Source organism: Arachis hypogaea, chromosome 10, assembly GCF_003086295.3.
Source record: "Arachis hypogaea cultivar Tifrunner chromosome 10, arahy.Tifrunner.gnm2.J5K5, whole genome shotgun sequence".
Taxonomy (NCBI): Eukaryota; Viridiplantae; Streptophyta; class Magnoliopsida; order Fabales; family Fabaceae; genus Arachis; species Arachis hypogaea.
This window is the reverse complement of record NC_092045.1, coordinates 97,396,097-97,409,211: the sequence shown is the minus strand read 5'-3', so window position 1 is coordinate 97,409,211 and position 13,115 is coordinate 97,396,097. Positions and strand designations below refer to the sequence as shown.

The window sequence follows — 13,115 nt, the reverse complement described above, 5'->3', positions numbered from 1 at the left end:
AAATAACAAAGCAAAATAGATAAAATATAACATTGGGTTGCCTCCCAACAAACGCTTCTTTAATGTCATTAGCTTGACAATGGGCTCTCATGGAGCCTCACAGATACTCAGAGCAATGTTGGAACCTCCCAACACCAAACTTAGAGTTTGAATGTGGGGATTCAACACCAAACTTAGAATTTGGTTGTGGCCTCCCAACACCAAACTTAGAGTTTGACTGTGGGGGCTCTGTTTGACTCTATTTTGAGAGAAGCTCTTCATGCTTCCTCTCCATGGTGACAGAGGGATATCCTTGAGCCTTAAACACAAAGGATTCTTCATTCACTTGAATGATCAATTCTCCTCTATCAACATCAATCACAGCCTTTGCTGTGGCTAGGAAGGGTCTGCCAAGGATGATAGATTCATCCATGCACTTCCCAGTCTCTAGGGATGTAATGGTTTTCAACTTTTACCAGAACATCCTCTACAAGTCCATAAGCTTGTTTTCTTGAATTGTCTGCCATCTCTAGTGAGATTTTTGCAGCTTGCACCTCAAAGATCCCTAGCTTCTCCATTACAGAGAGAGGCATGAGGTTTACACTTGACCCTAGGTCACACAAAGCCTTCTTGAAGGTCATGGTGCCTATGGCACAAGGTATTGAGAACTTCCCAAGATCTTGTCTCTTTTGAGGCAGTTTCTGCCTAGACAAGTCATCCAGTTCTTTGGTGAGCAAAGGGGGTTCATCCTCCCAAGTCTCATTACCAAATAACTTATCATTTAGCTTCATGATTGCTCCAAGGTATTTAGCAACTTGCTCTTCAGTGACATACTCATCCTCTTCAGAGGAAGAATACTCATCAAAGCTCATAAATGGTAGAAGTAAGTCCAATGGAATCTCTATGGTCTCAATGTGAGGCTCAGATTCTCATGGTTCCTCATTAGGGAACTCATTGGAGGCCAATGGATGTCCATTGAGGTCTTCCTCAGTGGCGTTCACTACCTCTTCCTCCTCTCCAAATTCGGCCATGTTGATGGCCTTGCATTCTCCTTTTGGATTTTCCTCTGTATTGCTTGGAAGAGTACTAGGAGGGAGTTCAGTAATTTTCTTACTCAGCTGACCCACTTGTGCCTCCAAATTTCTAATGGGGAACCTTGTTTCAGTCATGAAACTTTGAGTGGTTTTGATTAGGTCAGAGACCATGGTTGCTAAGTCAGAGGTGTTCTGTTTAGAATTCTCTGTCTGTTGCTGAGAAGATGATGGAAAAGGCTTGCCATTGCTAAACCTGTTTCTTCCACCATTACTATTGTTGAAACCTTGTTGAGGTCTCTATTGATCCTTCCATGAGAGATTTGGATAATTTCTCCATGAAGGATTATAGGTGTTTCCATAGGGTTCTCCCATGTAATTCACCTCTTCCATTGAAGGGTTCTCAGGATCATAAGCTTCTTCTTCAGATGAAGCTTCCTTAGTACTACCTGGTACATTTTGCATTCCAGACAGACTTTGAGAAATCAAATTGACTTGCTGAGTCCATATCTTGTTCTGAGCCAATATGGCATTCAGAGTATCAATTTTAAGAACTCCTTTCTTCTGATTAGCCCCATTGTTCACAGGATTCCTTTCAGAAGTGTACATGAATTGGTTATTTGCAACCATTTCAATTAGTTCTTGAGCTTCTGTAGGCGTCTTCTTCAGATGAAGAGATCCTCCAGCAGAGCTATCCAAAGACATCTTGGACAGTTCAGACAGACCATCATAGAAAATACCTATGATGCTCCATTCAGAAAGCATGTCAGAGGGACACTTTCTGATTAATTGTTTATATCTTTCCCAAGCTTCATAGAGGGATTCTCCTTCCATCTGTCTGAAGGTTTGGACTTCCACTCTAAGTTTACTCAATTTTTGAGGTGGAAAGAACTTTGCTAAGAAGGCATTGACTAGCTTTTCCCAAGAGTTCATGCTTTCTTTAGGTTGTGAGTCCAACCATATTCTAGCTCTGTCTCTTACAGCAAAAGGGAATAGCATAAGTCTGTAGACCTCAGGGTCAACCCCATTAGTCTTGACAGTGTCACAGATTTGTAAGAACTCAGCTAAAAACTGATGAGGATCTTCCAATGGAAGTCCATGGAACTTGCAATTCTGTTGCATTAGAGAAACTAATTGAGGCTTAAGCTCAAAGTTGTTTGCTCCAATGGCAGGGATAGAGATGCTTCTCCCATAGAAGTCGGGAGTAGGTGCAGTAAAGTCACTCAGCACCTTCCTTGCATTGTTGGCATTGTTGTTGTTTTCGGCTGCCATGTTTTCTTCTTCTTTGAAGATTTCTGTTAGGTCCTCTACAGAGAGTTGTGCCTTAGCTTCTCTTAGCTTTCGCTTCAAGGTCCTTTCAGGTTCAGGATCAACCTCAACAAGAATGATTTTGTCTTTGCTCCTTCTCATATGAAAGAGAAGAGAACAAGAAAATATGGAATCCTCTATGTTACAGTATAGAGATTCCTTGAGATGTCAGAGGAAACGAAAAATAGAAGGAAGAGGTAGAAAATTCGAACTTATCAAGGAGTTCGAATTGTGCATTAAGGATGAGTGTTAGTCCATAAATAGAAGGATGTGAGAAGAGGGGAAGAAATTTTCGAAAATAAATGAAAAACATTTTGAAAAATACTAATTGATTTTCGAAAACCAAGGGTGGAAAAGAAATCAAGTGATTTTTGAAAAAGATTTTGAAATTGGAAATTAAAAAGATATGATTGAAAACTATTTTGAAAAAGATGTGATTAGGAAGATATGATTGAAAAGTTATGGTTTTAAAAAGATGTGATTGAGAAAATATGATTTGAAAAACATTTTAAAAAGGTTTGATTTTGAAAATTAATGACTTGGCTATCAAGAAAAGATATGATTCAGACATTAAACATTTCTCAACAGAAAAGGCAACATACTTGAACTGTTGAATCAAATCATTAATTGATAGCAAGTATTTTTGAAAATAGAAAGAAATTGATTTTGAAAAAGATTTGATTGAAAAAAATTTGATTTGAAAAGATTTGATTTTGAAAAATTTTGAAAACTAAAAAAAATTTGATTTGAAAACAAAATCTTCCTTCTTGTGCCATCCTGGTGTTAAACGCCCAGAATGGTGCACATTCTGGCGTTTAACGCCCAAATTACTATCCTTTTGGGCGTTAAATGCCCAGCCAGGCACCCTGGCTGGCGTTTAAACGCCAGTTTGCCTTCCTTACTGGGCGTTTTGAACGCCCAACTTTTTCTGTGTAATTCCTCTGCTGATTGTTCTGAATCTTCAATCCTCTGTATTTTTTACTTGAAAAGACACAAATTAAAAATATTTTTGTATTTTTAATAATAAGGAATAATCAGAATGCAACTAAAATCAAATAACAATGCATGCAAGACACCAAACTTAGCAGTTTGTATACTGCGACACTAACAAAATGAGAATGCATATGATAAACAACAAAACACTCAAGCCAAGAGAATTCAAAGATCAGAGCAATGAAATCATCAAGAACATCTTGAAGATCACTTAAGATACATGAATGAATGCAAGAAGAACAAAAACATGTAATTGACACCAAACTTAAAATGAAACACTAGACTCAAACAAGAAATATTTTTGGATTTTATGATTTTGTAAATTTTTTTAGATTTTTCGAAAATTAAGTGGAAATGAAAAATAAAAATATCAAGATTCTTAATGAGAATTCCAGGAATCATGCAATGTTAGTCTAAAGCTTCAGTCTAAAGAAATTAGACATGGCTAAACAAGCTTCAGCAGGACATTGCATTCAAAGGCTAAATTGATGAAGATCAATCAGCTTTGGTGATGATAAGGACATCACCTTGAAACACTAGAATTCATTCTTAAGAACTCTGTAGAAAAATACCTAATCTAAGCAACAAGATGAACCGTCAGTTGTCCATACTCGAACAATCCCCGGCAACGGCGCCAAAAACTTGGTGCACGAAATTGTGATCATCAATGGCGCCATCAACATGGTACGCACAATTATAATCTCAACTCTTTATCACAACTTCACACAACTGACCAGCAAGTGTACTGGGTCGTCCAAGTAATAAACCTTACGCGAGTAAGGGTCGATCCCACAGAGATTGTTGGTATGAAGCAAGCTATGGTCATCTTGTAAATCTGAGTCAGGCAAACTCAAATGGTTATGAATGATGAATAAAACATAAAGATAAAGATAGAGATACTTATGTAATTCATTGGTAGGAATTTCAGATAAGCGTATGAAGATGCTTTGTCCCTTCCGTCTCTCTGCTTTCCTACTGTCTTCATCCAATCCTTCTTACTCCTTTTCATGGCAAGCTGTATGTAGGGTTTCACCGTTGTCAGTGGCTACCTCCCATCCTCTCAGTGAAAATGTTCAACGCACCCTGTCACGGCACGGCTATTCAGCTGTCGGTTCTCGATCATGTCGGAATAGAATCCAGTGATTCTTTTGCGTCTGTCACTAACGCACCACAATCGCGAGTTTGAAGCTCGTCACAGTCATTCAATCATTGAATCCTACTCAGAATACCACAGACAAGGTTTAGACCTTCCGAATTCTCTTGAATGCCACCATCAATTCTAGCTTATACCACGAAGATTCCGATTAAGGGATCCAAGAGATATCCACTCAATCTAAGGTAGAACGGATGTGGTTGTCAGGCACACGTTCATAGGTGAGAATGATGATGAGTGTCACGGATCATCACATTCATCAAGTTGAAGAACAAGTGATATCTTAGAACAAGAATAAGTTGAATTGAATAGAAGAACAATAGTAATTGCATTAATACTCGAGGTACAGTAGAGCTCCACACCTTAATCTATGGTGTGTAGAAACTCCACCGTTAAAAATACATAAGAACAAGGTCTAGGCATGGCCGTGAGGCCAGCCCCATAAAAGTGATCAAAAGATTCAAAGATCTAAAGATCCAAAGATCCAAAGATGAAAATACAATAGTAAAAGGTCCTACTTATAGAGAACTAGTAGCCTAGAGTTTACAGAGATGAGTAAATGACATAAAAATCCACTTCCGGGCCCACTTGGTGTGTGCTTGGGCTGAGCTTTGAAGCATTTTCGTGTAGAGACTCTTCTTGGAGTTAAACGCCAGCTTTTGTGCCAGTTTGGGCGTTTAACTCCCATTCTTGTGCCAGTTCCGGCGTTTAACGCCGGGCAGTTTTGAGCTGATTTGAAACGCCGGTTTGGGCCATCAAATCTCGGGTAAAGTATGGACTATTATATATTGCTGGAAAGCCCAGGATATCTACTTTCCAACGCCGTTGAGAGCGCGCCAATTGGGCTTCTGTAGCTCCAGAAAATCCACTTCGAGTGCAGGGAGGTCAGAATCCAACAGCATCTGCAGTCCTTTTTAGTCTCTGAATCAGATTTTTGCTCAAGTCCCTCAATTTCAGCCAGAAAATACCTGAAATCACAGAAAAACACACAAACTCATAGTAAAGTCCAGAAAAGTGAATTTTAACTAAAAACTAATAAAAATATACTAAAAACTAACTAAAACATACTAAAAACATACTAAAAACAATGTCAAAAAGCGTATAAATTATCCGCTCATCAGTCCACAGAAGCCTTTCCCTCAAAATAAACAATGACAGAATTTGCATCCCCATCTGCAATTCTTGTGCGCTTTGTCTGGGTCAAGGTAGTTATAAGCATCCTTCTTTGTGAAACCCAATAGTGAATACCCTCCAGTAATCCCTACCATGTACCCAAATATCTTTGACGTAGGTAGCCCATAACTTTGCATACCATCTAGCTGATCCTTTGCCGCACCTAAAACCCGACGGAACTTAGAAATCAAGTGTACCATACACTTAACTACTAACTCATGGTTGCGCTCGAGGACGACTTTCTGAATCTTCCAATTTGAACTTTCTTTCTCAGGCTTATGACATTTTTTTCTATTCAATCTGTTGTAGTGCTTTTCATCCCTTAACCCAGCTCTATTGCAAAAGAATCTCCTCCTAATTAGATTTCTGTCGTCATCCTTCCCATAGTCTCCCTTGCGTACACCAAACCCATGCCACTTCCCAAACCTCATATAGAATTCATAAGCACGTTCCTCCGTTCTGAAAACTTTGTTCTCTATTTCAGCTGCAGTAAGACCAAATACATTTTCATAATCCGACAGGTCATCTTGGCCACTTGGATCCAATTTCTCAACATCAAATTCTTCCGCATCTAAACTGACTACGTCGCCAACACAATCACTTTCATCCTCTATGCAGAATTTCTCGCCATGACTAGTGTATTCCATCTAAAAAAAATTAATCAACAAATAACTCGTCATCTAATTTTCTCACGCACCCTAATATATTTAAAGTACGATCCCTATGAAAAGAATATTGGTATTACTTAATACTTCTACGACACACATTACAAATTCCTCTGGCAGTACTAGACACATTCATACTAACAAGTATCACTCCACAAATACAACCACTCCTAAAATTGCATCCACTAGATACTCCATCACAGATACCAAATTAAATAACAATTAGTCAAAACTCACACAATACTTCCATGACTAAATTCCCAAGGGCTAATATCACCGATTTCACTTGATCACAAATCGCAAATCATCTACTAAATACTAACATAAACTATATATATATATATATATATATATATATATATATATATATATATATAACAGCATTTCAATTTTATTCTTATTTTTTAAGTTTGTGATAACAAAGATAAGTTTATCATGTTAAATTACAATGAACTAAATGAAATCTAACTATGAAATAATAAATAATATAAACAAATAATTTATACTATTTTATTCATTCTAATATTTCGTAAAATAAATTTATTTTTCAACTAAATTATAAAAAAATAAACAGCATATTTCAACTAAATTATAAAATAGATAGTCAGTTACACTCTTATGAATTTTCAACAATACTTCATATCTACATTACTTCACAAGCAGTCATATAGCTCCAAAATCAGAGACATAAATAACAACTAAGAATTTGTTCAGACATTCATACCTTCAACATCGCCGATTTTACACCGATGGCATACAAAATCCCTGTAAATCTAACGCGTTAACCAGCCCAGCACGTTGCCGCCTATACCACGCCCACCAAACTTAGTAGACATAACAGTCATTAAAGAAAAGGGCAACTCTACTACACTGGAAATAGTTCGCACTTCCACCATTGGATTTCAGTTGTTAGTTACCTCTTCTCATATAACCCTACTCCAAGGGCTGCGACACTCACAGCGAGAAAACCCTTATGAAAAAAACCCCAATTGAATTTCTTTCTCCAATTCACTTTTCCTTTACATTTCTTTTGTCTTCTCCTGTAAGATTTTGTTTTAAGTCCTGTAAGATTTTGTTCCAAGTCCTGTAAATCACATAGCCTACCAAAAGTTAGCCCATCCACGTTTTAAGAAACGTTCAACATGTGTAAAAAAGCCCAATAACGTGAGGCCTATGTAGAACTAATACTAATTATCTATACTTAGCCCAATAACATGAGTTGCAGTTTTTAAATTGAGAGGAGACCGTTCCTGCAACAAGTCACATCTGCTCCCTCACTCACACACTTGTCGCACGTTGCGCCTGTCTACGCCATTTCTAAACATGTAGAAGTCGCATCAGTTTTTACATGGGAGACTTCGCCCTAATTTAAACTATGTTATTAGAGATAATTTATTTTGTTATCGTATAGTATTATCAAATTTGGTTGATTTAATTTTTTTTCATATATTTATATGAACAATGCATATTCTAAACCATTATTATTTAGTTTGTTATACATTGTAGTTTATTATTGATTATGATTGTTTATTTAATAGTATCTCTTAATGTAAAATATTTTGAAAATAGTATATATATACATATATACATATATATATATATATATATATATATATATAACAATTTGAAAACAAATATTCAATCAGCAATTAATATCTAGATTTTTTTTTAAATTAAAAATGTCCAATTAGCCACGGAATAATGTGTTGTTAAATAACCTATCAATATTGCTTATGAAAAAAAGCATGAAAAAAACACCTTGCCTGCCTATATTAGCCACAAATAAAACGCGGCAAAAGCTAAACCTTATTTTTAAATTTTACATGTTTTTATTTTGTCACGAAAAAATTGTTGTTAAATAACCCATCAACATTGGTCACAGAAAAAGTTATGACTAAAAAATCTTGCTTCTTCTATTTTTACCACGGGTAAAATATGACAAAAGCAAAAATATTGTTGTGTATCGTTTTAGTTTGCAAGAACAAGCAAAAATGTGTAAAATTTTTTGCTAACAAAAAGTCGCCCTTTTTAGTTACAGATGCTCATGTCAAAAGCATCATCATCATATTTATTTTGGAGTTTAGCTACGCATTTTTTTGTTGCTAAACCTTATTTTTTGTAGTGTATATATATTTCAAGTGTAATTTTGATGCATTTTCTATATAAACAAAATGTGCAAGGATAATCAATGTGATGGTCAACAATTGAATTAATCGAAAAATTAACTTATTCATTTATTTAAGTATGTAATAAGATTTAAATTTTGTTTATTGTAAATAGTAATTTATTGACCAATAATACATTTTTGAATAAAAGTTATACCGTTATAAATTAATTCTTAATCTATAAAATATATATAAAAAATAATTGTGATGGTGACGATATATGTGTAGTTAGGGGGCATATATTAAGATAATACATTGGTTGCATTAAATGTTGATTATTATTAAATTAATTAAATAAGAAGAATATATAACTACTCGCCAAAAACGAAGGTTAAAATAAGGCGAATGATGCTCTGATCTTAATGTGTACGGCAGTACCCATCATAAAAATTACACATATAATCTATCAAGTACAGCCCTTTAAGAAATTAAGGATAATGTTGTTGAATTCTGCTGCTTTTTCAATTTGAGGGACATGGGATGCGTCCTTGATAACCTCCAAACTTGCCTTCTTACCAATTACCCTGTGATAACAGTTAAATAATTTAGAAGGCGACAACTCATACAACAATAATAATGGCTTTACTTTATTAATATATACAGCTAGTTCTTAGTTACTTCCTAGTTCCTAAGTACTAGACTTCATATAAAATATGAGTGATATATTGTATGAGAGCAGATTGAGTTGAATCCTTTTTAAAAATAATGTAATAAGAAGTAATTCAAGAATAATTTGCATTTATGTGATTATGATATAATTTGAATGATAGGGAAATAAATCATGGGGCCGGGAAAAAGATGGAATAAGTAAACAACTTAAATAATACAATATTAATTTGATGCATACTCTCTGAGTTCTCTGGCCATCTGCACGGGAAATATACGATCATGTTCCCCCCATACTATGAGAACCTCCTGAGTTTGATACACCAATAAATATGACCAAGTTAGCCATGTTATTTAATAATGCTTTCCTTATAGCCAGTAGGGTTATGCATACCTGTTGGAGGGGTGAAATGTTCAAGGCTTCTTCCCTTCCCAGAGATACTCCTTTTAGAAGCTCCATCTTCTCCTTTCTATTGTCTGAGTACAGTTTCTGATAAATTATTACATTAAAGTTATTGAAGGAAGGAATAATATTTATACACTTTCAACAATATAATTTTTGTATAAAACATTATTTTTATTGATTCATACATTAAATTTGCAATTACATTAATTCTTATGGCCAAAATTGCAGCATCAGGCCAAAAACAATATGTGAAATGACTTCAACCATGGCGTGATTTTCACTATCTTATTAGATTAGACATGTCTTCGACCAATTCATTTGGTTGTGTTTTCTTTTTCCTTTGTTATCTTGTTTTTGTTTTTAGTCAAAAAACTATTATAAAGATTTTTTGCTATAACTAATTGTAATAAATACCATAACTCGGCAACAATTTATTTCCTTTATTATGATCATTTATATTTTAGTTGACAATAATGATTTTAGATAAACGGTCAAATTGTCAGTTATAGAAAACATATGACAAAAGAAAAGAAAATAAGTATATTTAAAATTATTTTTCTAATTATTTGTCAAAAAATATTATATACGAATTAATTCGAGTATTAAAGTATCTTTTATAGATATTCATTTAGTCGTTTTTTAGAAAAATTAAAATATATACCACATTTTTAAATAAGAAGAATGAAGTCCAATTCTTCAAAAGTCGAGATATTAGTCTAACAAAAAAAATTTTTACAAGAAGTAGAAATGGCAATTCGAACGGACTTAGTCGACCTATCTCCTCACATCCTGAACAAGCTAGTTTTTTTTTTTTTTTCTTTTAGTAGTTTTTCCTTTATTTTTATTTGGGTATGAGATGGGGATAGTTAATGGTTGCTCCGCTCTATTAGCCGCCCTATATGTGTGTGTGCTGTTTGGGTATAAGAGAGGTATGAGTAATGACCGTTTCGCCTCATTTTATATGTGTGTGTATGCCCTTTGTATTTTTATGTGTTATATATTGTTGTGAACCATTTAAAATTATCTTTGTATTTAATTATGCTATGTGTGAACTTATTTATTTAATTAATTTTATTGATTAGTTATGTTCAATTTGTTTATCTTCATATTATAAGCTTTTTTAAAGAAAAAACTTATAAATCAATTAGATTTTAAGGCTGGATGAACGAGGACAGAGATATATATACCCTTAGATTTGAATATGAGATAAAAATTAGGATACCTATAAATAATGTATAAATATTCAAAAGGAATGCAAATACTTAAATACTCATCTCGCCCGCTAACAAGAACATATCTTGTAAAATTTATCGTAAAACTATTCTAATAATTTTCAATCATTATGTAACTATCAAAAGAGTTTGATGAATGGCTAATAATTTAAACGATCAATTCACAAATTCCTTTAGGTGTAGCCGTGCAAATAAGCTTTGATGAAAAGAAGAAGGATAAAGGGAGAACTTACATTGATGAAATCAGCGAGGAAGAAATCAGGTAGATAATGGAGACGCCTAGAGAGAGACAAAGCCATCAATTTTCGGAAATGTTGAGGCTTAGCTGGCATCATGAGGTCCTCAATTCTCTCAAGTCCCGCCCTCTCCAAAAGCGCCAAGTTATCCTTCTTCCTCATATTCACTCCCGAGCTTGCAATTACCACTTTGCCCACTCTCTCCACCCCCATCATCCTTGCCACTTGGTACGCCACAAATCCCCCGTAGCTCGTGCCTATCACGTGCACCTTCTTCTTCTTACTCTCCTCATCCGCCACCACCTCTTTCTCCACCAGCTTCACCACCGCCGCCGCCTGAAACTTCTCGCTCCTCTCACTGCTCCTCGTCGTGGACCCTCCGAAGAACACCAGGTCCGGCACGTACACGTTGAAGTGAGGCGCGAAGAACTGCACTTGTTTCCGCCATTGCCATATGGCCATGGGACCGAAACCGTGTATGAGAACAAGGCATGCCTTGTTTGGGGATTTGCTGGTGGGGCCCCAGAAGTGGATAGTAGTTTCGTCGTCCACCGCGATTGACTGAGACAAGAGGCCTGCCGCCGTGAAGCAGCGGCGGAGGTAGATTTCGTATAGGGAGGCGATGCTCATGAATGATGGGATTGAGAGCATAGTATGTGTTTGTTGAAATGAACCAAAGAATTGTGCGGGGTTAGGTTTAATTATTGGATTGGAAGTTTGTTCTCTTGCGTTTCAGTTTTGACTTCCTTGACACAATCTTTTTTCTTCTTCGGTGAGGTGTGACTTATAATAATAAATGCTGTTAGGAGAAGATCATAAAGGTTCTGTTTGGTTCAAAATTAAAATAAATTTTCCAGTGCAAAGAGAATGAATAATCATGCTGCTTTAATTAATTTCCTCTGATTAGAAACAAATTTCGAATTGAATTAGTGGCTTCTTAATCAGAATTACGCACACATACATACATACATGTGACAGTGTTGTAATTAGAGAATGGAATCGAAAAGGCCAGGTATACACGCTATGTACGAATTTTCCTATGTCATTATCTTTTTCTTCTTCACATGGAAAGTTTTTGTCAAATAAAAAGGTAGATGGATGATGTAACATTTATTGATTCCACGACGATGAATAAAATATGGAGCACTACTACTAGAAGCTAAGAAAATTTAATTGGGAGGGTGGTGTTAAGAGTTAAGACAAGGTGGTGGTGGTGGGTATGGGTTGGCATGACTGTATGATCTGAGTGGCTTCTTTATTAGGAGGTGAGGGTGACCCACTACGGGAAGTCCTTCATTTCACCAAACTCCTTAATTTGCTACCCACAGTGTTTGTCGTTGTCCCTTAGACTTGTGAGATCCTGTACGTACTATGTTGCATGGAGTATCTACTACAACAATTACGCACATAGGATTAGGAGAATTACAAAGGAGACAATCACAATACTAAATTATATAAATAATGGATATATTAGATATTAGATATTCAATTATTTATACACAGTTAAAAATGATTGAATGTTTAATTTATTAGATTTGTTGATAGTTATCTTAATATTAAGGTTTATGAGGTAATTTAGAATGGAGTATTTTTTTATTTTATTAAATTAATTTTAAAGTTTATTGTTCACATTATTTAAAAAAATTATTATTTACCTAACAAAATCAATAACATTATTTTACAGAGATAATAGTTAAAATTTATTAAATATTTTTATTAATTACTTAACATATATGATATATTAATATCTAATTTATCATATTTACATAAAAATATTTTTGTGTAAGTAGTCACTATCTAATACTATTTATCATCTCACACATATACAACGTGTCTTGCCACTAATAATCATGGTTATTATTGAATTTAAGAAATTATTTTTATATTTTTATTTTTAAATTATAAATTTAATATCAACAATTAAAAAATAATTTATGAAAAATAAAATATTTAAAATTATTTAATTAATACGTAGAATACATAAAATAGATAATTTTAAATTAAAAAAATAAAATTAAAAAAAATATATTATTATTATATATAACAAAATTAAGATAAAAAATTATTAACATTATTTACAGACTAGTACAGTTATTTATAAATAATTAAATTTATTTATTTTTTAATTATTTTTTAATTTAAAACAATTAAAATTTTATATTTAAAAC

The 13,115-nt window shown here is 34.3% G+C and overlaps 2 protein-coding genes across 3 annotated transcripts; both read right to left on the bottom strand.

Moving 5' to 3' along the window:
• Window positions 1–4,768: 4,768 nt before the first annotated feature.
• Window positions 4,769–7,330, bottom strand: LOC140175517 (protein FAR1-RELATED SEQUENCE 5-like). Of its 2 annotated transcripts, none has more exons than XR_011866344.1 (2): window positions 7,027–7,330; window positions 4,769–5,432 (listed from the first exon to the last, which is right to left on the bottom strand). XR_011866344.1 is itself a non-coding variant. In XM_072204029.1 (2 exons), exons 1-2 carry the CDS (start codon window positions 7,033–7,035, stop codon window positions 5,604–5,606), a joined length of 690 nt encoding a protein of 229 aa, XP_072060130.1. In that variant the 5' UTR covers window positions 7,036–7,330; the 3' UTR covers window positions 4,769–5,603. The 2 variants fall into 2 exon arrangements, 1 of the variants encoding a protein (XP_072060130.1); XM_072204029.1 differs by having other exon boundaries at window positions 4,769–6,284.
• Window positions 7,331–8,726: 1,396 nt separating this feature from the next.
• LOC112716058 (uncharacterized) lies at window positions 8,727–12,041 on the bottom strand. Its single transcript, XM_025767899.3, has 4 exons — window positions 10,945–12,041; window positions 9,468–9,563; window positions 9,315–9,382; window positions 8,727–8,991 (listed from the first exon to the last, which is right to left on the bottom strand). Exons 1-4 carry the CDS (start codon window positions 11,596–11,598, stop codon window positions 8,874–8,876), a joined length of 936 nt encoding a protein of 311 aa, XP_025623684.1. The 5' UTR covers window positions 11,599–12,041; the 3' UTR covers window positions 8,727–8,873.
• Window positions 12,042–13,115: the final 1,074 nt, after the last annotated feature.

What these genes read in the sequence shown, in the direction of transcription:
- LOC112716058 (XM_025767899.3), bottom strand. Translation starts at nt 11,598, where the DNA reads ATGCTCTCAATCCCATCATTCATGAGCATCGCCTCCCTATACGAAATC. An exon ending in TCCTCGCTGATTTCATCAAT is followed by an intron (nt 9,564 to 10,944) that starts GTAAGTTCTCCC and finishes ATAATTTATCAG; the next exon opens with AAACTGTACTCAGACAATAG. An exon ending in ATGGCCAGAGAACTCAGAGA is followed by an intron (nt 8,992 to 9,314) that starts GTATGCATCAAA and finishes CTGTTATCACAG; the next exon opens with GGTAATTGGTAAGAAGGCAA.